The sequence below is a fragment of the Pholcus phalangioides genome, unplaced genomic scaffold (assembly GCF_987345545.1).
Source record: "Pholcus phalangioides strain wild (caught in Gottingen) unplaced genomic scaffold, Ppha-v1.0 ptg000027l_1, whole genome shotgun sequence".
Lineage (NCBI taxonomy): Eukaryota > Metazoa > Arthropoda > Arachnida > Araneae > Pholcidae > Pholcus > Pholcus phalangioides.
Genome location: NW_028301617.1, coordinates 5,690,419 through 5,717,770, shown reverse-complemented (window position 1 = coordinate 5,717,770; position 27,352 = coordinate 5,690,419). Strand labels below are relative to the sequence as shown.

Genomic DNA, 27,352 nt, shown 5'->3' with positions numbered 1-27,352 from the left:
AGCAGTAGGCTCTCCCTTTAAAAATAAATATAGTGCTATAGGAGTACGTGTTTAAGTTAAATTGTGTGATTGAATCTAATTAATGCACAGTAGTAGCATTTTTAGGTTACATTTTTAACTGAGCTATTGAACAGACGTCATAAACTTATTGTTGGGGTTTGTTACAATCCACCGAATAGGGATCCAAACTACATCGCCAAATTGCATGATGAAATTTCCTACATGTGTAAGCGTAAGAGGGTTCTCATACTGGGAGATTTCAATTACCCAGGTGTTCATTGTGAGAAACTTTCATCTAGAGATCAGAATGAAAGAGACTTTCTTAAGTTGGTGCTAGAAAATTTTTTGTATCAGCATGTATCAGAAGCCACTAGGGGTACTGCCATTTTGGATTTAGTTCTTACTAGTTCTGAGGATCTTGTTGAACATGTTTCGGTGAGGGAAGAGTTTTCTTCCAGTGATCATCGTATAGTCAGATTTCACTGTAACTTTTCCTTGGGTAAGGTTGATAACAAATGACAGGTTCCTTGTTTTCGGAGAACTAACTTTGATGTTTTGAGAGGAAGGTTAGCGGAAGTTTTCAAAGACCGGTTGGAATGAGTAGGGGTTGTAAGTCAATGGGAAGAATTTAGTACGAAGCTGTCCTCTGCTTTGCACGACGTCATACCCTTTGTTCGAAAAAAGCGCGTTTGCGCATCGCACCCTCTATGGTTCACGGATAGCGTGCGGAACCTTTATCTTGAAAAGAAAAGAGCATTCAGAGAGTATAAAAGTGGACGAGGTGACCTATCATTGTTTATTGATAAAAGAAGACTGTTGGAGAAAGCGATAAGAGATAGTAAAAAGGAAGTTGAATCTAGGTTGGCAGATAACATTGGCTCTGACCCAAAATCATTTTTTCGATACGTCAATAATGGATGTAAGGGGACCGTTGGCCCCCTCTCGATAGGAGGCTCTAGGTTAGAAAGCAATGTAGGCATGTGTAGTGCTTTCAATGACTTTTTCGCGTCGGTTTTTAATGGAGACAATGATATTCGATACACGGGTGTTGCATGGGGTAATAAAACCCTCAACGATATTCAAGTAGGAGACGTGGAGGTCCTAAATCTTCTAAGAAATGTATGATGTGCAAGCAAAGCACCAGAAGATATCTATCCCAGAGTCCTCAGGGAATATGCTAATGAATTGTTGGGGCCAGTCGCACAGATATATAGGAGTAGTGTTGCTGAGGGTATCGTCCCAAAGGATTGGAAATTTGCTAACGTTGTTCCGATATGTAAGAAGAGTAGTAGAGAAGCTGTGTCCAATTATCGTTCAGTGAGTTTGGCGAGCTCCCTCTCGAAAATTTTGGAAATTATCATCAAAAGGCAGTTTGTGAAGTGGATAGACGAGAATGGTGTATTGTCGGATAATCAGCATGGGTTCAGGAAGGGGAAGTCATGTGTAACTAACCTCCTTTGCTTCTATGATCACGTGACTAAGGCTTTGGGTAAGAGCAAAAATGTAGATGTTTACCTTGATTTCCAGAAGGCATTCGATCGGGTCCAACATGGTAAACTCTTGAAGCGTTTACACGAGATTGGAATTGGGGGCAACTTGCTGAATTGGATAGAATCGTGGTTAAGAGATAGGTCACAACGAGTTATATATATTGTGGTTATTTCACATTTTTTGTTGTACTCACAAGTGTCGTTGCGCAAAAAAAATCTACTTCTCTTGATTTGTTCACGTGGACTCAATTCGTTGGTATGCCAAAAATGATCACACGGACGCGTTTGAAATTCTATTGTGCAATAAGGAATCATGACAAATAATATCCCGCTCTAACTTCCTTTCGGTTAAGATCCAATTTAAAATGAAATAATTACAATGAGAAAAGATATAATTATGTGTCTTTATTTAAAGATATTTAAATTTTCCCAACTCTATCCAGATCATCAGAAACAAATTACCAGTTCCAAAGCTTCTAAGAAACGATTGTCGAAGCCTCTTACTCCGCGTTCGTTCTTCCTTTCAGCAGGTGCCTTCCGATGGTTCAGGAATCAAGGATCCCGCTTCACTCTGCAACTGTCGCTGTCTCTCCCTAGAACGCTCAGTAGATGTCTTAGGAGGTGGTTTGCACTTTGTTAAACCTAACTGTTCTCGCAACCTTTGCTGTCGTTCCCTCTGCCTTCTCCTACGCTCCGCAGGTGTCTTCGGCTGCAGTTTCAGTCGCAGTAACCCTTGTATTCTTAGCAGTTGCCGCTTTCTCGACCTGTATTCTCTAGAAAGTTCGGCAGATGTCTTTGGCGGCAGTTTCGGTCGCAGTAACCCCTGTTCTCTTAGCAGTTGCCGCTTCCTTTCCCTGTATTCTCTAGAACGTTCGGCAGATGTCTTTGGCGGCAGTTTCGGTCCCAGTATCCCCTGTTCTCTTAGCATTTGACGTTTTCTTTCCCTGTGTTTTCTACAACGTTCAGTTGATGTCATAGCCGGCGGTCTGGTCATCGAAAATACCTGCTCTATTCGCAGTTGGAGCTGACTTTCCTCGTGTTCACTAGAACGTTCAGTAGGTGTCTTCGGAGGTGGTTTGCACTTTGTTAAACTCAACTCCTCTTTTAAGATTCGCTGTCGCTCCCTCATCTCTCTCATACGTTCGGCAGATGTCTTCGGCGGCTGTTTCTGTCTCAGTAACCCCTGTTCTCTTAGCAGTTGCCGCTTTCTTTCCCTGCATTCTCTAGAACGTTCGGCAGATGTCTTCGGCGGCTGTTTCGGTCTCAGTAACCCCTGTTCTCTTAGCAGTTGCCGCTTTCTTTCCCTGCATTCTCTAGAACGTTCGGCAGATGTCTTTGGCGGCTGTTTCGGTCCCAGTAACCCCTGTTCTCTTAGCAGCTGACGTTGTCTTTCCCTGTACTTTTTACAACGTTCAGTTGATGTCATAGCCGGCGGTCTGGTCATCGAAAATACCTGTTCTATCTGCAGTTGAAGCTGCCTTTCCTCATGTTCTCTAGAACGTTCGGTAGATGTCTTCGGAGGTGGTTCGCGCTTTGCTAAACCCAACTCTTCTCGGAATCTTCTCTGTCGCTCCCTCTTACGTTCGGCAGGTGTCTTCGGCTGCAGTTTTGCTTCCAGTAACGCTTCTTCACTTAGCAGCTGACGTTGTCTCTCCCTGTGCTTTCTATAACGTTCAGTCGATGTCATCACCGACGGTCTAGCCATCGAAAATACCTGTTCTATTTGCAGTTGAAGCTGCCCTTCCTCGTGTTCTCTGGACCGTTTAGTCGACGCCTTCGCCAGCAGTTTGGATGTCAAGTCAAGTGGTTCCGATGTAGAATGACTGCTTTTCTCATTATCGGTACTGTTCGGGTTTTCTCCCCCTGCATTTTCCAAAAAGACATTTAAATTACTCAAGAAAAGAAATTAGAAAAGAAAGAAATATGCATTGACTATCAAATAATGCATTATATCATTTGACTAAAACTGTCAAAATACAGGGTGCGCAAAACTTCCTCCCTAGTTATTTCTAGAGTACATTGAGGTGAGTATTGATTGATGCTGGTAAAGGAAAATCAGTTTAATTGCTAGATTGAGAGAAGTTTTGTTTATGCCTTGTACACTCATCCAAGAGCACATTTGATTACATATATTTCTTAAATGTTCACGCCTCCTCGTCCAAGGCACGGAGTTTAGGTGCCCTTCGTGCGTTCCGCATCGATACCTCGGCCAACGGAAACGGATTCAGCTAATGAACATTAATATGGATACACGCCCTAACACAAAACACTCACGTCGTGAGCTGAATTTTAGTGGCAATCTTCATCATCAGAATTACTGCCACTTGAGCCCGATTAACTTATGTCCACCTCGGAATCTTCTTCCAAAGTTTTTGAACCATTTCATGTAAAATAAGATTCAGAAAGAAAAATGCATTGGAAGAAAGGTGAGCCTATGTTTTCAGAGCACGCATTCTTTCAGTACAAGACTTAAGCTCCGAGATTGACTGTTTGGTGTTATCTTTTCCATCTGCATGCATGTACGAGACAGAAATGACCTGACCAAATCTCAAATGGATAGAGACACCTATGAACTCGACTGAGTTGGGTCAACAAAGCAATCTTTTACACAATGTAAAATGAAGATTTTCAGTATCTCATCTTCCTGTGAAATTCTCATTTATTCAATTGTGAAATTCTTCATTTTATCCTTCGGCCAGTTTTTGTCTTTTTCTAGCGCTCCTTGGTAATTCAATTTTTTTTTTTTCCCTGGAACAAATTAAACGATTTTCCACTGAAAAATTTGGGAAATCGCGTTTCGGTAAAAGAACATGATTCTCCGGAACTAATTATCTTCGTTGGCCGAGGTATCACATTGCTTTTGTCTAAATAATTCGAAATTTCTTAACGTCAATTCCTAAATGTCAAACGGTTCACAAAATCCATGTGTGAATGTCTAAGTGCGGAACGGTCCAAAACTTCTTGATGTCTTAATTTGGGCTGGGAATCGATTGAAATTTTTAATTGGTCAATAAAAATGTTTAATCGACTGATTAAGCGAATATTTTTCGTAATTATATAATACTAATCGATGCTATAGAAATAAATTTCATTCATTTCACACATCTATCTATTCGCTAGGTGTAAAGATAACTTAATAGGCTGGGCACATTTTCTAAAAACGTGGAATTTCTTCATTTGGAAACTCCCCCCACCCCAAACGGTACTTGCGAGGAGAGGGGCTGATGCTTCCAAGCATACGAAAAACTACTGTTTATAATGGAGACACTTTCTTTTAGTCGTCTTCCGAAACTTCCATAAAATTTGATTGAAAATTGAAAACACACCCAGGATTTGTTGAATTGACTTCTGCTTCTCCATGCCAAAAAATTAGATCAGCGGTTCTCAACCTTTTTTTGACTCGCGGAGCCCTTTCTGGTAAAGAATAATTCTATCGCGGAGCTCCGTATTCCTATTTTTTATTTATACATCAAAATCAGTGATTTATTTTTACTATTTAAAACTATTTATAGTCACTATTTTTTTTCAAATTCACTGGTTTTTTATATTTTCCTCGAGCAGCCGCGGAGCCCCAGAGGATCCGCGGAGCACCGGTTGAGAACCAATCAACTGGATCAAAATAATGATGCAGATATTTTTAAATACTTCAGTTATAAAAAATGTTATTCATAGGTAAAATCAATCATATATATTGCTGTCCCGCCCCTAGAGGCATACAGCGGATAACTCATAGGTACATAATTCAAAGACATGTAATCGGTTTCGTTAAACAAATCAAGTTAAATTAAAAACTTTTCGCGCAAATTTCAATTGAATTTTAATCGGACTGATTAGCTGAACTTTTTCAACTGCGATTAACAACAACTGATCGATTAACTAACCCATAAATCGATTAATCGGACCAGCCCTGGTTTTAATGCCAAATCATTCAGAACTTCTTGATGTGAATGTCTTAATTCAAACGGTTCAAAATTTTTGGAATCCAGATCGTTTCAACAAGCAGCGGGTAGGGGAGGGGAAGCACACACAACTCATACTATAAGAAGATTGCTCGGAATACTCAGACATATGTTCCCATGACGTTATCTTTCGCCAATTTTTTTCCATGCGTGCGGATTGTAGGTATGGGAGCCGTTCAAGATATCACGTCAGCAGATTTTTAGCCATTTTTGACCCCCACCCCCTTGTTAGCAAAATTTCGTCACACTTCACCCTACCTCCTAAGACACATTGGGATCAGACACGTACGCGGGGGGAGGAGCTCATTATGACCCCCCCCCCCGCGATGATAAAAAAAAAATATTTTTTTTCATAATGTCAATGCCATTTGAAGGCTAAAAATTCAAAATTTCTTTTCAAGAAATTCATTGTGGCAGACCCTCTAAGCCAGTGGTTCTCAACCTTTGGAAGCCCGCGGCCCGGTTTCATTCATTCTTATGAGTGGAAGGCCCGGTCAAACACATGATTAACGGAACATGAATGGAGGAAAAGGAAACGGCAGATCAGTCACGGCCCAGTACCGGGCCGCGGCCCGGCTGTTGAGAAACACTGCTCTAAGCCATATTTGTTGAACCCATGACCCGCGGTCCAAATGTGGCCTTTGGGGTTATCTGATGTGACCCGCCACCTCAAACCTAATTTTGTAAAAATGAAATAAGCGGCAAATTTATAGATCAATTAGGCAACCCGTGGCACATTTCTAGATCATTCAAGTAAGCCCGTGGCACATTTTCAGATCACTCAAGTAAGCCCGCGGCACATTTTCAGATCACTCAAGTAGGCCTGTGGCACGTTTATAGATCACTTAAGTGACCCACGGCACAGCTCCAGAACACTTAAACGGTCTGTGGCACATTTAGAGATCACTTATGTGGCACAGTTTTGGAGCACTTAAGCGGCTCGCAGTGCAGTTCTACATCACTCAAGTTATCCGCGGGACATTCCCAGATTATTTAAGTGATCCGCGGCATACTTGCAGATCATTTAAGTGGAGCACGGCACAGTTCCAGAGCACTTAAGCAGCCCGCTACACATTTCTAGAACACTCGAGCAGCCCGGTCACATTTCCAGATCACTTGAAGGATCAGCGGGATATTTAGAGATCGCGAAAGTGGTTCAATAGGGGACTTAGCAATAGAAAGAATATTAGTTTAGGTGCCCACAAACTAAGGAAATATTTTTGTCGTTTTTGGTACACCTCCAGTAAGATGTCACTAGGAATATCTCATATTTTCATAAAGGGTGGTCGATGACGTAAGCATTATCCAAACACACCCCCCCCCCCGTCATCAAGTCAACAAATCCGGACACCCCCCCCCCATCGATGCTGACGTAATACTAGAATGGCCCCTATGTGGTAGGACAACAAGAATGAAATTTCTTTACTTCCTACCACGTGTTTCTTTATGTAATCATTCAAAATAGGAAGCGAGTTCCGGCACACCCTGTATTTGAAAAATTATTCACGGCAGCAAAGATTATAAGCTTCTTTTTATATCCGGACTGGACAAACCCCAGGCGCCAAGTCACCACGGCGACTAAAAAATTGGCACTTGCGCATAAAATTTCCCTTTTGTGCAGTTACTAAAGTGTAGGCTGAGAGAAGCACAAAATGTTTGGAATTTAGAACAGCATACCTGCGAACGTGCAAGAGGGTCTCTATGCACGAAAAAGTCAACGAAAGCATAATTTTTTTTCTTCGGTAAAATAATTTTTGGTGCCTAAAATTTTTTGCGATTTGTCCAGCCGTTTTATATAGCCTATACAGCGATACCTCGGCTAACGAAAGCCTCGGCATACAATTTTTTCCGCTAACGAAGATTTTTTCTGAACAGAGTAGTAGTACAGTACCTTGCTTTTCCCTCACTCATCTACAAACTTGTTTTGCATTTTTTTTTTACTTGTTCTCTTTCTCACTTCTATGTACAGTATACATAGCTGCCAACTTTTGAAAATGAAAATTAGGGAGATTTTCGCGCGGGGACCCGTATTTTATAGTAAAACCACTCACTAATAAATACAAAAGGGATTTTTTTAAATAAAATAGCATAGCTGCCAACTTTTGAAAATGAAAATTCGGGAGATTTTCGCGCAAACCCGTATTTTATGCTAAAACCACTCCCTAATAAATACAATAGGGATTTCTCCAAATAAAATAGGGATTTTCCAAACATAAAAGTTAAAGCGTAGGGAATAAAATCCCTACTCAAAAACTGAAGTCAAATTAAAATAGGGGTTTTACACACATGGAAGTTAAACCCTTGGGAATAAAATTCCTACGCAAAAAACAAGTGAAATTGGAGGCCAAAACTTCAATGATGTAAAAATAAATATTGTGTTCCATCAGAAACGCTGTGAACAAACATTCTGCGCGAATGACCCCAAAATCATCGGAAGATGAAGGAAAACACCGTCAATTTTTGAAGAACACTGACTTTTTGTGACACTTGCTTGATGTTTTTTTTTTCATTTCAGGAGTGATGATGGCAGTCTTTCCATGACCGTTGTTTATGTCCGTAACACAACTTGCACAAAAAGGAAAAGTCGGCCCTCTTCTGGAACGTTTAATGAAAGGAAATTCATCGGAATAAGTATCTTTAAAATTGATTAAATATGTTTTTGCTTATCAGTATTCATGCTTTGTTATATCGCACGTACGTAAATTCAACAAAAGAAATTTTGACCATATACGCGTCACTATAATCTTATCCAATTATTATGCAGGACTATTGGCTGCTAAGCCATTTCCCTGCAGGATAAGACAAACAACTTTTTTGTTACCATCAGAGGGTTTGTAAAACTTCCTTAAAAAGGGAATATCCCCATTTACGACGTGTGACGGCATTTCGAAAGGGAAAAAAAAAGAGGCTTCATGCAGGGCCGTCTCTATTCCCTATTCTAGAAGAGACGGCCCTGGCTTCATGCCCCACAAGAAATTTCTTAGGGATTGTTTTCATAAGCGGGGATTTTTTTTAATGAAGTAGGGAATGTTTAGGGACAATTAGGGATTTTTGTGATTTTCGTAAAAATTCGGGAGATTTAAGAACTTTTCGGGAGGTCGAGCGATGAAGCTAAAATTCGGGAGATTCCCGAAAAATTCGGGAGACTTGGCAGCTATGAAATAGGGATTTTTCCACACACAAAGGTTAAACCCTACGGAATAAAATCCCTACGCAATAAACAAGAGAAATTGGAGGCCAAAACTTCAATGGTGATCTAAAAAAAAATATTGTGTTCAATCAGAAACGACGTGAACAAACATTTCTGCGCGAATGGCCCCAAAATCATTGGAAGATGAAGGCGAAAAAGCGACAATTTTTGAAGAACACTGACTTTTTGTGACGCTTGCTTGATGGATTTTTTTGATCTCACATGGGGGGATGATGTCGGTCTTTCCACCATGACCGATGTTTATGTCCTTAACTAGGCTGACCATATTTCCTCGAGAGAAATACGGGACATTGCCAATTATTGCCAAAGTCGCCAAATATTGTTGAAATAACGGAGAAATCACAATGGCGGGAAATGCAGCATTACTGCTAATTGCGGTGGATTAAAATGAATTCCACGAAAAAAAATTTTCACTAAGACAAATGTGGGAGATTCATATACTCATTTATAGTTGCAGTTATCATAATATAATTTATAAGTTGAAAATAATTTCAATCTTTGACTTCAATAAAGAATAAAAATTCAAGTAGGCTTCGTGCAAAATACGGGAAAAACCGGGACAGCCAAAAAAACAGAAAATACGGGACGTATGGTCACCCTATCCTTAACGTAACTTGTACAAAAAGAAAAAGTCGGCCTTTTTCTGAAACGTTTGATGAAAGGAAATTCATCGGAATAAGTATCTTTAAAATTGATTAAACATTTTTTTGCTCATCAGTATTCGTGTTTTGTTATTGCACTAACGTAACTTCAACAAAAGAGTAAATTTTGACCACATGCGCGTCACTATAATCTTTAATTATTAACCAGGACTATTGGCTGCTAAGCTATTTCCCTGCACAATAAGACAAACAACTTTTCTCGTTACCATCAGAGGGTTTGTAAAACTTCCTTGTGAAAAACTTTTTAAATGAAGTACGGAATTTTTAGGGACAATTAGCTATTTTTTGTGATTTTCGTAAAAAATCGGGAGATTTAAGAACTTTTCGGGAGATCGAGAGATGAAGTTAAAATTCGGGAGACCTGGCAGCTTATGTGTATATAACGGTAGGATTAATTCTAAGAGAGATATATAAAAAGCCCCGTTCACGTGGGCAATGGAAAAAGTGGGTTTCAAACTCGCTCCAAGAATTTTCACCAATGACTGCTCTCCATTTCTTTCCTGACAAAGGAAAAAAAGTCGCTAAGCGAGTGCTAGCACTCCTAATGCTACCGCAATATTTGCACATGTGAACGGGACTTGTGTGTGTGTGCGGGGGAAAAAAGTGGGGGGGGAGAGCTGAGCAGAACAGATCCACCATTGTTCTCAAGTTTGCTTGTTATCAGTTGATCGTTATCTCGTTGAGATATCACGATGGTGCTGGGAGAAGGGGAGGGATACAGACACGCAAATTTGTTTCGTAGGGTTGCAATAAGTTTCGCATTGAGGTAAAAAAGAGGTTCAAGGAACAGAAAGCTTCATTGAAGTCATTCCTCTGGCATTTGGACGCAAGATTACGTCCTAGATCGTAAAGAGGTTAAGAACATATGGAATTAATAAAAAAAAATGTAAACAGAAAACGGTTCATTTTTGTTTTAATGATTTGATGAATGCTCATTGATTTTATTTAAATTATATTTTTTTATTTAAAATAGATTTTTCCAATCATCGCCCTCAACTCAAGCCAATAGTATCGACTACCTCTTGTGTGCCACGCCCCTAGGGGGCACTACAGGTGCCATCGGCCTCTTCCCCCCCCCCTTTTGTTGGTCAGGTCAATAACTATTGATGGAAAGGGGGTAGTTCGTATTTTCACCACTAGATGGCGCCACCGAAAAGCCGGTAAATTTCCCCCCCCCTTTTCCTGCCTTCCCCCTTTCATTCTACTACGGCCTTATCGCTATTACCAACAAAGATGGTTCCTCAAGGAATGGAAGATAATCTGTTGATGCAAGATCCAAGGAAGACATTGTCCTTCACAATAGTCCTCGAATCTTGTAGCACAGATGGCCACTTTTCCTCCATTCTCTGGACACCACCATATTTTTGTTGGCACAGTACAGAGTAATCCTTTGCAAGGATAAGGCAGACTCACGGTGAACACCCGCGCATTTTTTTCGTCCAAAACCTTTCAGTGTTTCATCTTTATAGTTTTGAATTTTTTTAAACCATTTTTCATCATTTTCAATGTTTTCTTTCATTCATTCATTTTTTTAAAGTATAATTATTTTACTGAATAAACAGATTGTAATACTTGTAATTAATAGTTTCTCTTCCACTATTGATGATATGCCTTCTTTCCACCTTTTATTTATATCTGCCCTGAACGACATTTTTGGGTGGTAAACATATCGAATGGTCAAGATTGCGTCGTAATATAGGTTCTTGAAGTTAAGAGTGAACACCCAAATTTTGCTGACGCTGACTTAATCGTCTTTTTTGAACAGTAAATTTTACCATCCGCATACGTTTCAAGTGAATTTAAAGTGACAAAATTTGCCTAAATCAAAGTATAACCCCCAGAATTAACAGTCATATATGTAAGGTTTACTGAGTATTTAATGGTATTGGAGTTTTGTAATCGCGTTGATGTTCAGAAATTCGAGATAACAGTTATCAAGCACTGTTGTAATTTCACCGACTCGTAAAATTCATGAGAAAAAAAACCTTGAAGAAACATAGAGATAATATTTTATAGCACGACAGTGTGTTGATAAACATGGGAAAAATATGTCAGTGTCTTGTTATCAAAAAAAAAAAAAATTGGTAATTTTGAAAGGGAAAAATCACGAAATCAAGGAAAATATGTCAAAAGGTATTAATGCTTGGAAAGAACGCCGAGTGAAAGACCCGTATTAAACCTCATGATATTGAACATCTTTCGAAAATCACGTAAATCAAAAGCCATTTGAAAAAATTTAGTTTTGAAAAAGAAAAATTCATATGGTTTTTTTATTTTTCTTTTAAAAAAAGATAAAAAAACATTGAAAGTTGAAATAATTTATCTTCCACTCTATTGTGTGTGACATACGCTTTCTTTTTACTTAAAAGTGTAAAACCATTTAGTTTTTTTTCTCAGTGGTATAAATGGTTTTTTTATTTTGATGTTACATTATTCCTACTAGAAGTAAGTTGTTTTTCCAAAGTACAGTTGGATCATACATACTTGCATTTATTTTTTCTCATATCATTTACTTAATTTACTTGACAAAGTTTTTTTTTTCCTTTTTCTTGTGAATAGAGAGTATGTGACTGCCTTAGAGAAACTATTTTTTTCCCCTCTTGTGTGCTAATTAAAAATAAAGTCTGTGCCTCTGTGTGGTGAGTTCTTATTAGAACTTTGTGAGACATGCTTATATGTATGTGATTCTTTCAATTTCCTGAGCTCTTGAAAAGAACTCGTAAGATATGTTTATATGCGACACCTTTCTCATATTTGTAGCCCTCGAAAGAGCTTTGTCTATTGTTTTTCTTTTTTGAAATTGTTTTCTTGTTTCCAGTGATAGAATAGTACTCTAGCATATGGAGATTTCGTTGTCACTGTCGTAGGATTTATAAGATGAATCCGTGATGGTGATTGTTTCGTCTGATAAGGCTTGCGTATTGGTTTCCATAGCCACCTCATAATCATCAATGATTTGGACCATCTGAATCATCATCTATGAGCTGAACTTCATCTTCTTCTCGAACATTGTTCAATATCTTGTCTGCCTCTCTGAGCCATTTCAAGATTTTTTAAAACCTGTTCCAGTTTATCTTGAATTGGGGTCTACAACCACGAACGCAACGGAAAAAAAATACATATAAAAGAAAAATAATAATAAAATAAACATTTTCCACAGATATCCGGGAACAAAAAAAAACTGGCAATGATGAAAAATAAAAAATGACGAAGCACATAATGTTAACTTCCCAACAAGAACAATTATTAACGACTATAGAAATGAAAACTGATAGAAGAAAAAAACGGATGTAAAAATGCATTTAAAAAGATTTAATTGTAGATAATTGAAGGGTGAAAAACGCATAATTTTTTTTTAAAATAGCGTGGAGTTAATGGAGTTCTGTGTTGTCTGTTTAGTGCAGAACCTATCCACGTTTTATACCAGTAAACTTCATCTTTTGGACAGTGCATGTCATCCCCCCATTATGGCACGCACAATTCACTGATGTATGGAGCAACCAGCTCCTCCGTCTCATAATTTTCCACCATCGCCTTCAGCTTGCTAGCTTTGGGACATCCAAAGTTCTGTAAGTTGAGGCATGGTATATTCAGTTTTTTGTGGAAGGTCCTTTTTACAACAGCCACCCACGAAACAGGTTGACAAACCCATCGACAGGACGATTCATGCTAACCACTGCGTACTCGCGGACGAATCATGTTTTGGTAATCGGGTTTGGAAACCCCTTCAAGTCTATTATCAAGCAGATTTGTTCTAGGAGCATCTTAGCCTATGGAAGAAAAAAATCTATAATCAGGTCAGCCACATGAGGTCTTATCATTAACTTTCTAAAAAATGAATAAATAAACCGAATCATCGTGTTTTTTTAAAACTTTTAACTAGAGAGAGCCCATGTGTGGGTCAGGGACAAATACGATATAAGGAAAAACTAATGGGCAATTTTTCCATTAGCGTAAGATAAAAAAAAAACCGGTATGGTTAGGAACACGTTCAGACATGATGAAAAAGTATAGAAGAAGCAGCGGATAATAATGAAAGAAAAATAGTAGTTACCTCCACAGTCCTTGTTTCTGAACGTTGTGCGGACATGACGGAAAAAAAACCGCGCAAAAGTAAGTGTTGCAAAAAAGCCAACAGTAAAATCTGTATCAGTAAAAATAGGTTGTTGGGATACTTAAACATACTTGGAGTTCGACTGGACATTTTTTCACACGAATGGTCAATGTTAACAGCCAATTTTAGGGATCCTATATCGCAAAGAAAGAACACAATAGCCCTGCACAGGAACCAATAGAAAACAGCGAGGTAGGATCCCATCCCCCTCGTAAACCGTACTGGACTCTGAAAAGTTGGTTAGAGTAAAACCAAATCAAAATCAATTGTTCAGGCCCGTCACTTTTCTTTCAAACCAAGCACAACTCAGGTCTATCACCATCTATGGGCGATTTACTACCTAGTGAGTTCTGCCGGAAGTGTAACTGTGCGTGTACCCTAACAGTCTGAGTGCGTATGTAATGTTGCCCCGAGCAGAGGCAAACATCCATCGGTCAAGCCAGCCAAGGGTTTTTGCTATCTGCATCACAAATGCCTAGTCGAACATAAGTTTGACTGGGACCTCTTGGACGCCAACATCGAGGAATCAAAGCTCAATAGATGGCCGCATCTCGTACCCGGATGACGTCCAACAGAATATTGAGGCAGGAATTGCCTTCTTGTATTCCATCAAAGAGGACCATTTCTTCCAGTCCAACTCAAAGCGGGACTGTAAAGACGGGCAATCCTTCATTGACGCTCTAAGAGGTCATCAAGTCAGAAACTAATTTCTGCTCGAGGATGAACATTACACAAGCTGAGGGACACCCAGTGTTCTCACTCCAGGTCTGATCCCCCAGAGGAAAAGGATTCTCCAGATCCTTGTGCTGAAATCCCTCCCATTTATTTCTAGGTTCAAGTTGCCGGAATTAATTTCTGAGGTAATCACAGAACATCCAATGGAAATTGCTGCTCCTGGCACCGAAAAACCAAGTCTACATGCAGAGGAGAAATCTCTCTCCATAACGACAGACCAAATCTCGTCACAAGCAGTTTCTGCAACAAACAACAACATTGGTCAATCTGATCCTCTCAGCTGTTCAGAGGAGAATTCGATGCTCAAAATCACCAGCAACGGTCAATGGATTCAAACTGACATCCATCTATCCTGGCTATGTTTGCATCTATTTCAGGTGAAATTATTTGGCCGAAAGATTGAAATTAAATTTCAGTCTAAAAATGACTTCAATGCAGTACACGCCTGGCTGACGAAGGAACGACAAATTGCAGCGCCGAAAGAGAAGAACTCAAATTTCTTCGCCGTCCTCCTGAGAGGCCTTGAGGTTCAAACCACACCATCAGAACTGAAATCTGCCCTGGAAAAACCGGGCTTCCTGGCTCACAAACTCGAGATTTTTCGGAAGAAAGCCCATGGGGAAACTTGGAAAATTACTCTCCGCAAGACGGATGAAAACCTTCTCATCATACAGCTTCATAGTCTTCTTCATATGGAAGTGACAGTGGAAAATTCATCCGCAACTTCCATGCCTTTCAGTGTCACCGATGCCTCAGATTTTCGCACTTTGCAACATCCTGTTCAGTGAATACAGGTGTATCACGAGCCCGGTCAATGCAGCAAAGTGCAGGGATCCGATACACCGACCTGCATTCTATGCCTGGGCCCCCAACCGGCAAACTACAAGAAATGCCCAGAATTTCTTAAAATTCGGAAAAAGAACGATACCATCAGTTCTACCAAACAAGTCAAAACAGCTAACATTTTGTCACACACTTTCACGTCAAGAAAACCAACTTCAGTGACCGCTTTCCTGCCACGTCCTGTCATCCTGAAATACCAAAACTGTCTCGAAAGGAAGACCGACGGCAACTTCCGCCTCACTATCTAAAGAATCCCCATCGGTACAAGCTCCGGCTACCGAGGAGCCAACAAACGTCGCCTCACCAAAGACGCCGAGCCAAGAGAAATTCTCTCGTTTGTTAAGAAACCAGTTGAAGATCTCTGCTCCATTTTTGCTCTCATTGCTGCAGAAAATATGGCTGATGGAATCTCGCTGAATCGCTTCCGAGACTTTACCATCACTGCCGAGAAACTACGAAAGATGGTCTCAAGACGGACTTTAGGCCTAGGCTTATATTTAATCAATTTTTTTCTTTTCAGATGCTTTCTCTCTCTCTCTCTCCTTATTCTTTCCCAGTATCCTTTCAAATATAATTCTCAAAAACTTCCTTTTTTAACAAACATTTTGCATTATTTTATAACTTTACTTCTCTCAACCGAGTAGGATTTCTTCCTCTTTTTTGCAAAATTCTCTTCAGCTTGTCCTACGCAGTAGAGAAGGAACCAGCCAATACCGGAGCTGTAACCAAAATGGGCCAATCGCAGAGGACCAGCGTCTTTCCGGCCTTCTGGACATAGCGAAAACTTCTTCTCTTCTTCACTTACACGACTAACACACTACAGTTGTGGTGGCATTTTCTCATCTTTCCATGAATAACTTATTCCAATTATTCCAAATTTTTCTTTTCCCATATTTGCTGATCTTAACGTACCAAATTTCGACCTGCATAAATTTAGCGTAGAACTTCACGGATTTCCCAACCGGACCGGCCTTTGAGAAATTTTTTCTCATGCTTCATCAGCCTGCCACCTTTTGTAAGCCGCTACGATAACTCATAGAGCAGGACTCGGCGAACTCTCCCCCCCCCCCCGCAACGTTGGTTAGTTCTTTTACAATGTGAGTGACATCGTCATGGTAAACATTGGCACCCGAGAAAAACATTCCGACATGATCCTGCATGATTTCAGTAAGGAGAGCTCATCAGTATGAAATATAATAAAATGCAAAAGAATGTATAACGATAGTCTTGGATCTAGCACGAGAGCAAATAGAAATCTACATTCTGAGAAGTTCACAAAATTATCACAGCTATATGAATGCAAAATCTTGTAATTTTCAAAAAAAAAAAATATATGCTGAAATTTCTTGATTACAAAAAAAAAAAGTTTCTCATGAAAATATATTTGGAACATCAGAATGCAATTTGACTAATAACTAGTGCAAAACTGTTGACCGTAAATGTAAGAAAAAACTCAATTTATATGACCACTGATAATGTACAAGAATCTAAATTACTATCCAGTAATACTCCGATTTGAGCGATTTCGGTTCTCTGTGAAAAGTACAAATTTCTCAAATTCAATCATAATTACTGGATTATTGCCGAAATAGTAAATTTTATTAAGTGAAAAATCAAAATAAGGAGAAACAAAGATAAAAATAACAACTCTGTCGATCTCGCTATAACTTTTCTTTTCCAAAAACCGTAACTAAAAACGTTTTAAGCGGTAATTGTCAAATAAAAAAATTGTAAGACATAGTTTTATATCTATCATAGCTTTTTTTATACCGTCTTCAATTTATTAACAAACATAATGGTACATATAGTTTAACTTAAGCAAAGAGGAAACAGTAACAATCAAGTTACCGTAAAATCTGAATAACATCACATAGCACATTTTCTTGCCGTTCCATAAAATATCGAAAAGTTTCCAATCCTTCAATTGTTTCTGCTAACGTTGCAACTGGTGTGACTGGTTATCATCTACAAATTTCGGAATTTTTTATTTCTTTTTCCTCTAAACTTAGAGCTTTTCTTTTTATCTTGCTCTAAGAGATGCTCCGGTAGAATCTAACGCTATCGTTGCTACATCTCCCGAAATTTCAAAGGCCTTGAAAGCACTGTATTAGCTGTTCTGTGAAGAATTAAATTCCAAGAAGTACAGTTGGGAAATCCGATTTTTTCCTATCTGAAAAAGTCACTTTTAAATGCTACTTGATGCTGACATCTGAAAATCTGTCAATTTATTTATGTTTTGCGTCCATGCCACTTTTTTTGCAGCTTGATTTTAAAAATAAGTGGTATACGTTTTTAAGTCAACAAAAATAGAAAAATACCATAAATGAAACTAAGAAAAATAAAATTAAAATGTTACGTGATTAATAAAATGAATAAATTAAAATAGAATAATATAATAACCTTTTTCATCAATAGTTATTGATCTCAACAACAATAGAGGGAGGACAAAAGGGGAAGAAGAAGCCGATGGCACTTGAAGCACCCCCTAGCGGCGTGGCACACAAGGGAGGTTGATACTACTTAAGCCAACCCATAGGATCCTATGTTATACCCGTAGCTTCCACCACCCCCTGAAACTTTCTATCACCTCAGGGAGGCAATATTGGCCACTTGGGAAGCAATGCTCTGATAGATTTGCTTAACAGTTACTACTTTGACAAAATACCACACAATTTTTTTAACCATAAATCTCTTGTGGATAAATTCTGCCATTGAGTTCTGAGTGCAGCTTTACTGTATAGATGCAATCCTTATGTTTGGGGGGGGGAGCGGGCGGGCAACAGTCAATACAGGATGGTTTCATTACAAAGGTGAAAGTGAAAATAAGTAGTCTTAATAGCCTTGTGAATAATCAAAAATATTCTACAAGTTCCCACCACTGGGAGGAACAGTAGCAGTTTTTGACAAAAAAAAAAATTTTCGATTCCTGTATAAGCTGAAATTGGATTCTTACAACCGATGATTTTTCTATATTAAAAGAGCGTTTGGTTTTTGTTTTGCCAATTTGATTCTTATAACCAGTTATTTTTATAACCGGTGGCTATTGTACTTCATTTTCACCATTTATGGAATACTTAGTAACATATTTTCCATTGATTATAAATGTTTCATTCCATTAAAACATTATGTGTATAATAGTTGGCATGTAAAGCGTAATATTCGATTAATCAGGAAAAAGTCATTGAAATGATCATTACTAAGTGGAGAACTTTAACATTGTCTCTATGGGAGAAATTTTGGTACCTCAGGATTCTATCTATTTTTGCAGGGGTAACTTTATCTGCAATCCAATTAAGCAAAGCCGACTGTATATGAATCGACATCATCCTGTCCAGTTCAGGAAAATTCACTGGCAACAATTAACCACTAAGAAAGTTCATTGATGGAAAAAATTCACTGACTAACAATTCCACAGAAGTCAGTGAGCCAATAAGTGAGTGAGGAATGACCGAGTGAGTGAATCAGCAAATGATACTGCAGTTAATGAGTGAGTGACAGAGTAGTTAGTGTTGGTGAGTGAACGACTGACAGCAACCTAGATATAGAGTAAGTGACCTAGTGAGTGAGTGCCATTAGGAGCAACCCAGTGGTAGACCGAGGGATCTAATGAGTAAGTGGTCTAGTGATTGAGTAAGCACCCTAGTTAGTAAGTGAATGACCTGGAGATTGCGTGTGTGTCCCTGGGTGAACGACATAGTCAGCAAGTGACAGAGTGAGCAACCAGGTGGTTGAGCATATAACAGAGCAAGCAACCGAGTTGATGATAGAATGAGTGACCTAGTGAGTGAATGACAAAATGAGCAACCTTGGGAGTGAGCAATATAGTGAGCAACCTAATGAGTGACAGAGGGAGCAATTCAGTGAGTGATAGAATGAGCTACCTAGTGACTGACTGAGTGACCTTGTGAGTGAGCGAGCTAGCTAGCTCTAGTGACAGGCCAATTTCCCTCGTTCATTCACTCACTTGTTCACGCGATCATTCATTCATTCATGAGGAGCTGAAGTCTTTGAATTTTCCCAAGGATGAATTTTCTATTTGGTGAACTGTCGGCTGGTGTATTTTCTGGACATGATCCGCCCCCCCCCCCCAATCTTTGAAGTCTATCTCTACCTATGGCTATTGTCATGTTAAGTCAATAAAAATTTTCCAAGGTAGAAATATATCACGAAAGAAATCTTCGTTAGCCGAGAAATAGAAACCATCAAAGCCAAGGAATCACTGCAGTGGCATTAACTTTGATACATTACAACAACTGAAATATGTATCATACTCTGATTAACAAAAACAAAAAAATATATATATCAAGTCAACCCTCAGTTTTTTTTGGTTTTTTTTTTGGACAGAAAACGTTACAAAATACAAAAGAAAGACAAAAATGCATAAAAGACACACAAACATGGACATACATATATACAACCACTTTGTGACCACTTTTGACTCTCAAGGGACTGCTTGTCCTTCCAGAAGGCCGAAAATAATTTATATTATATATTTTTATTTTTCAAAGCAACCTTCTTTATCATCCTATTATCATAAACAGTAATCATTTATACACACACGTGTACACACACAATAATTAAATTTGTATAATATGTCGTAAAAATTTTAAGTTAAAATAATTATATCTTGTTCTTAGTATTATCTCTTCGAATTTTGATGAGTAGTGATCATGTAAATTGATGAAAATATACATATTTTGGATAGATATCTCTATGCTCAAAAATAAAACATGTGTATTGTAGGGGGGGAAATCTTTTTAAATGCAAATATTTCTATTGGATTAGTGTTTCAAAAAAAATAGTCTTGACGAAATCAAAAACATTATAATTTAATCTCTTATTAGTATGATTAGCAGCTTGATATTGATTTAATATTTTTGGTAAAGTGTAACTAAAACTTTTTGACTAGAGTTTTATTTGTTTTTGGCACTTGATATTCAACCTACTTAATCTAGTTGATGATGTATTTTGATTCTTTATGAACCATTCTTCATTTGCTATAACAAATTTTATTATTCTGTATATATAGTTTTGTCTTATGGATAATGCATGGCACTCAGATTTGTTTTGGTTAGAGAGGGATTAGTTTTTATTGCAAATCTGATTTTATTATATATATTGTCTAATTTATTTATGTTAGTATAGTATGCACCTCCTCAAGCAGATTCCATGTTACAATTGAGTATATCCATGCATAAAATATATCTTTAAAAAAATCTTCATCTATTGTATTTTTGAGTCTATATAATACTGTTGCGAAAGTTTGAATTTTTTTTAGTTATTTCTTCACAGTGCAAATTCCATTTGAGATCGTCCTGTATTGTTTTATGCCCAGATATAATCGAAAAATCTGTTTATTTCTTGGCAGTTACAGAGTGGTATGCTTTGACTATGGGAATGGTCATGAATATGTATATTTTCAATATTATTTGTCTGTTTGTCTTTAAGCAAATATATTTAGTTTCCCGAATATTTATCTGCAGTTTGTTTTTACTTGGCCAACTATTTACTTTGAAAAGGTCTCTCTTCTACTTTTTTAAATAAATGTTCTCTATTTCCATTTCTTCTACATATAGTACTGTATTGTCAGCGAAAGATGTTAAGTTTCTATTTCGTTTAAGTTTGCAAAATTTGTTTATGTATATGAGGAAAAGTACACGTCCTGGAACTGATCCCTGAAGTACACCCTTTTTTAGTTCCAAAAACTAGTACATTTTTGGAACTGCTGTGCAATACCAACTGCTTGTTGTCTATTGTAATAATATGTTTCAAACTATTTCAATAGATTGCCACGTATGCCAAAGTTTCTTAGCCAGGATATTAAGGTCAGTGTAATTAAAAGCTCTTTTTAGATCTAAGAATATGATTACTGAATATTTTTTTAGGTTATATCTATTGTTTAATCACTTGCATGAATCAATTATAGCTATTTTTGTATTTTTTTTTTCTTTTGGAATCCATATTGATTAGATGCAAAAAAAATTTGGATTTAGAAAATTTAGCAGTTGTTTCTTTATACATTTTTCTATAATCTTTTAAAAAACAAATAGAATAGAAATTTGTCCGTAATTTATTAAATCAGTTGCATCTCCTTTTTTATAAATGGGGTGGGGGTGTATCAGGGAATATTTGAGTTCGGGATAAAAAAGTCAGTTTGATATTGATGAATTTGAGATTTTTTACTACATCTAAATATGTTGAAAAATTTTCAATCATTTTAGGGGTAATTTTATCATATCCACTTGATTTGTTTTCTTCTATTAATTTGATTACATCCTTTATTATTTCATCACTGGTTTCAAAATAAAACATGGAATTACTTGCATTATTATTTGTTTTTGTTGTGCAAAAATCATGCTCATTTTTTTCTACATCCTCTAAATTTCTGTTTATGAAATCGACATTGAAAGACATTTTTGAAGCACATTGGAATTCTGGTAATATGATATTCTTCACATTTTTGTTCAAGATGGTTTCACTGATATATTTCCATTTCTTTCTTTCAAATCGAGCACAACTTAGGTCTATCACCACCTATGGGGGATTTACTACCTAGTGAGTTGTGACAGAAGTGTAACTGTGTGTGTACCTAGTCTGAGTGCGTATGTAGTGTTGTATTTGATTTTTCAGTGCTGCCATCTATATTTCAGAAGTGAAATGAGTGATGCGTTATGATTAAATTACATTTGTACTGTTTGTAGGTCTGTTGCTCTCTGGCGAGACTTTTTAAAAGGGGAGATCAGCTTGCATTCGCGTCTTGAAGTTGGGAACCACAGAAATCCAATTTTCTGTCGTAGTTCTTGTATTCTATTTCAAAGGATACTATATTTGGATACTTTTGTATTTTTTGTACAACTTTTCTTTGTAGTTCACTCTGTCTATAACTTCCTTGGTAATCCATTTTTTTCCTTGGATTTTTCTATAACTGTTTTAGAACCATAGATTCAAGTTCAATGTTATCACATCCATGAATCTTTTGTATTTATTTTGAGTATTACTCTCTTCAATTATAGTTTTTAAATTCAAATTTGAAACAAATGTTTCATAGTTTATTATCATTATTTGTTCTGTTGATTTTTATATTCTTTTTTCAAAAAACTGATGTAACCTATTATTGGGTAATGGTCAGTGACTTGGGTTTTATAAACAGTGAATTCTTCTATAGTTGTTTGTTTGGTTCTATAGAAAGCATGGTCAATACTTACATGTTTTAGTTCCATTTCCCTCTCAAGTTATGTTTTCGTGTAGTGGATAAAATCTGTTTAACGCCATTATATCAAGATATTTTGATGTTTCAATGTCTTCTCTATATAGATTAATATTCATATCACCAACTATTAATGTATCACTTTCCAAATTTAACATAACTCCAATTCATCATTAAATTGTGATATGGTATAACAATGTGATCTATAGATTTATAATATTTCTAGTTCATAATCAGGGAGAAATATGCAAAGTTCTTCTGCTGTTTGGAATTTATAGTGTTTTTTGTATTGATCTAATTGACTGGTTTATATACATATAATAACTCCTCCAGATCTATTATAAGTTCTACAGTTTGTGTAACTGTAATAGTCATTTATACACTGCTCGAAACAATTAGGGGAGCACATGGTTTTAACAAAATTACGCAAAGATGTATACCGATAAGTAACATAAAATGAATCATCCATAATTTAAAGCCTAGCAGAAAACGGAAGAAGAAAACTTCATATGCAAATCAAAGTTCGTGACGTCAAAAACCAGAAAAAGGAGATAAGGGCAGAAATCGGGATGTTGCAGAAACGTCTGTTTCACTGCCATAACTGTGAAATTCGATTGTGCAGTATTTTTTTTTTTTGAGACAAGGTGATTTGAGGATGTCTCAACAACGTGATTTACTGGAATCCATGGCATGGCGTGTTATAGGCAGACTGGAATCCGGGCAAACACAACGTAGTGTCACGGACACTGTTGGAGTCGCCAGAAGTGTTGTTGCAAGGCTGTGGAATCTATTCCAAGAAAAAGGAAATGTTAGACGTCGACCAGGGCAAGGTTGGCCACACGCCACTACAGCAACTGATGACCGGTATGTACGGTTAACAGCCCGTCGAAACAGAACAGAGAATGCTACGCAGCTGCAAAGACGGTTGCTCTTGGCAACAGGACGAAAGGTGTCCAGCCAAACAGTACATAATCGGCTTCATGAGGGAGGGCTCTATGCACGTAGGCCAATGGTCTGCATTCCGTTGACCCCACGCCACCGTGCGGCCCGATGCTGAACATCGAGATTGGGAGCAACATGATTGGAGCCAAGTGCTGTTTGCAGACGAGTCCCGATTCAGTCTGGAGTGTGACACCCGATGTGTTCTGGTATGGAGGGACAGGGGCACTCGAAATAACCCCGCATTCGTTCGTGAAAGGTCACAATACAGACAAGCTGGTTGGATTCCACCAAGTGTAATGAGAAGCAACCCATTGGTAGACTGAGGGATCTAATGAGTAAGTGGCCTGGTGATTGAGTACACATCAGGGTTTTAAGCTACGGTCACATTTTTCGCAAAATGCGAAGGAAGTGGTAGCCACTTTCGCAAAAATGCATACAGGAGGTACGGAACGAGTAGACATCCAACCATCAATCATTACATTAGTATTGTAGCATTTTGCTAAAGTTTTCCCCCATTTTCGCTTTTTTGCGAAAGGAATTTTTTTATCTAGCTTAAACCCTGGTAAGCACCCTAGTCAGTAAGTGAATGACCTGGGGATTGCGTGTGTGTCCTCAGGTGAACGACATAGTCAGTAAGTGACAGAGTGAGTAACCCTGTATATAATATGTCCTGTCATGTATCGTCTTCAATCTATCTTAATAGAGTCAAGTGGAGTCAGAGTCATGAATAATTCATCTGTTTCTATTTATATTTAAAACAGCCGGGAGAACTTTGGGGCAGGGCCGCCATGGGTGTGGCTGGGGGTGCATATAGCCGAGGAGGGAAATTTGAAGGAAAGGGGGACTTTTAGGAACATCAGGAGGCCGCTGGGGTGAACAAGGGGCTGCCGAGGGTCGGGGTGGGCACCCATGGGAGAAGATCTCGTGGGGGGGTCTGCCCCGGCCATCCGACCCTCCCCAGCAAGACTCAACCCAGTCGGGTAAAGGGCTTATATCCCTCAAGGGACAGAGTCCGGGTCTTGTCTGGTACTTCAGTTCAGAGTGAGTAACCTAGTTAGTGAGTGAGCAACCTAGTTAGTGAGTGAGCAACCAGGTTGTTGAGCATATAACAGAGCGAGCAACCAAGTGAGTCGATGATAGAATGAGTGACCTAGTGAGTGAATGACACAGTGAGCAACCTAGAGATCAAGTGAGTGATCGACTTACTAAGACAGTGAGAATGAAAATCTCGTTAAAACGAGATTTTCACTGTATCGGTATTCGTTAAAACGGGATTCGACTGTATAATAATTGAATAATTCATCTGTTTCTATTTATATTTAGACAAATAATATCTATTGATATATTCAAGGACTTTAAAAAAGCTAGGACTTTAAGGAGCTTGTAAATGACTCATAATGTAAACAAAGGAGGCTGTTGCCAAGGTTTGTGAACAAAGAAAAATGATGGGATTTTCAGCAGACATTTTCAGTTTCCAGTTGAGCGGAGACTGGTATCTTCAACTGCCAATGAAGCCAAAGCATATATCTTCAGCTGCGAATGGAGTGGAGGCAAACATCTCCAGAGTCAAGTGGAGTGAAGGTTGACATCTTCTGCAGCGAATGGAGCAGAGCCTCACAACTTCATATTCAAATGCAGTAACGGTTGACATCTTCAGTGTGAATGGAGTGAAGGCAGGTATCTCAGTTGCAAATGGGTCCAAGCCAGAGGCAGATTTAACGGCGGGCAGGCGTGCACCCTGGGTCCCGACTTCTGAAGGGCCCTGCAAAATACCAACTTCATTTTTTTTCTAATTTAAGGGGGCCCAATATTTTCTCCTGCACCCGGGGTCTCCTTAATCCACTTCTGGCCCAGACAGATATGAATGGAGCAAAGTCAGACATCTTCAGCTGCGAATGAGATGGCCATATTTTCTCTCTTAGGACAAATTTTCTACGTGTTATTCAGCTCTTGGATATGGGCGGAGGTACGCACCCCCTCCCCCCCCAGCATCAAAGATAAAGTCAACTGATCTAATGCATATATGTATAGATGAATTTACATCATCGTGACCCCCCCCCCCCGTATCTGCGCTTAAGTCCTAGCATCGTTTTCATCACCTCAAGCCTCAAGTTATCGAAAAATTATGACGTCTTAAGCGGAGTGCCATCAGTTTCAATGTGCAATGTTGTGAAAATCGTATAAATTTCAAATAATATGAAATTTATAAAAGTATGAATCAAAATAACAATATTAATAAAATTTACAGATCGCAAAAGAATAAATAATAGCAATTTTTTACCTTTTTTATCTCTTATTACTTAAATTATTGTGGTAAAATGTACTGTGCACTTTGATTTATACTAGTAATTTCTAATTTAGACTAACAGTTGCTCTGTTAGTCTATAGCTTTAAGTAGCTATAAGTAGCTTTTCTTCATAACAGAACTCTCTGCTGCACATTAATTTTACATATACATCAAATTTAATTTTAGCGTTTTAATTCTTCACCAGTAGTTCATGATACAACTACAAAGTAATCTCGAACACTTTTGACTTGATGGAGGGGCCCTGGGCAGGGAAAAGTAAACAGAAGACCTCAACTTGGGAAAGAATGTCTCTCATTTTTTCAACAAAGATATTTTGTTTAAATTTCAAGCCTTAAATTAGTAGAGTCCATGCTTTCTATGATTATTTATTATCCGTTGCACTTTGACTTGATTAATTTGATTCTTCGATTTACATAATTTTTGATTTCCATGCACTATGTGTAATCTTTGACGTATCAATAAATTTTGGTTTTGCCGGAGATGTCCTAAGAAGCCGAAGTGCTTCTTGCGACAGAGCCTTTTCTTTCTTTCCAACCGAGCACAACTCAGGTCTATCGCCATAGGCAATTTACTACCTAGCGAGTTGTGCCGGAATTGTAAGGGTGTGTACCTAACAGTCTGAGTGCGTATCTAGTGTTGTGTATGATTTTTCAGTGCTGCCATCTATATCTCAGAAGTGAAGTGAGTGATGTGTAGTGACTGAATATTTGTACTGTTTGTAGGACTGCTGCTCTCTGTGGCGAGACTTTTTAACGGGGAGATCGGCTCGAAGTTGGGAACCACAGAAAACCAACTTCAGTCGACCACCACTGTGGCGACAGAGCCTGGGTGTCTCACAATTTCTCCAGTAGAGCCCATGCAGAAATAAGATCTAGCTTGAACAGTCCTCAGCGGTCCAAAAACCTTAGTCGGCAAATGAACTTCCCCAGCGTAACTTTTGTTACTTAAACTGTTCTGTTTGGGTATAAATAGGATTTTATGGTGACTTTTAAGCGTATGGCAATGCTGTTAACAAGCTCTTTTTCTAATGGGAGCCATAAAAATAGTCTGTTTCTCTTTCTCAAACTTTTTCATAGTGACGACTTAACCGCAATTAGCGACGAGTAAACGAGGGTTTAGTAACACTGTTGTCTATGGAAGCCTGAAGAAAAATGACGAATTAACCGGAGTGACGACTTAACGAGGTTTTACTGTATACCGTAGATTTTTTGGATATTATCATGAAATAAGAGCTTACCTTCCATATTCAGTAGATCTTTCCCATTCGAAACAACTGAATCGAATCTCAAAACGTTGCCGTTTGATCAACACAAGGAATACAAGTTCAAAACAATGCCAAAACGTTTGAATGAGAGCCAAAGCGTATTAAAGACTGATTATTGATACGCTTTGATGAGAGCCAAACAACACGTTCAACCGACGCCCGTGGAATTTCCGCCAGAGACGGGCGATCAGCTCATGAGCCGTCTAGAAGAGCGGCTCTTTTCAAAGAGCGAGTTCTTGAAAAAAAGAACCGCGGCTCTTACACTTCCCCATCGCACACAACAAACTACCAAGCACAAGGCTTTCGCATACGTGAAAAGAACCGGGACGGCTCATATTGCCGTCACCGTCACCTATTGGTAGAACCCCTATATACAGTCAAACCTCGTTAGTGCGTCACCCGGTTAACACGTCACACCACTTGTGGCACAGCTAAAGGAATTGGCACAGCTATGGCTTACTCCTTTTAATGAGTCTTTCCGCTTACTAAGTCATATTTTTGCTCTCCCAATAGTGACTCATTAACGAGGTTTGACAGTATATACATCAGGCACGAAAATTGAAGCCGTTGTGGCAACCCTATGGGCTCACAAGCATAGGTGGCGATGAACTTGAAAG

At 38.4% G+C, this 27,352-nt stretch overlaps 1 protein-coding gene across 2 annotated transcripts; it reads right to left on the bottom strand.

The window, feature by feature from the left end:
- Positions 1–1,850: 1,850 nt before the first annotated feature.
- On the bottom strand, positions 1,851–26,902 carry LOC149068251 (uncharacterized). 2 transcript variants are annotated; one of them, XM_089251695.1, is made up of 2 exons: positions 26,709–26,902; positions 1,851–3,353 (listed from the first exon to the last, which is right to left on the bottom strand). In XM_089251695.1, the coding sequence occupies exons 1-2, from the start codon at positions 26,713–26,715 to the stop codon at positions 2,014–2,016; spliced, it is 1,347 nt and encodes a 448-aa protein (XP_089107821.1). In that variant the 5' UTR covers positions 26,716–26,902; the 3' UTR covers positions 1,851–2,013. The 2 variants fall into 2 exon arrangements, 1 of the variants encoding a protein (XP_089107821.1); XR_016195203.1 differs by lacking the exon at positions 1,851–3,353 and adding an exon at positions 12,622–13,092.
- Positions 26,903–27,352: the final 450 nt, after the last annotated feature.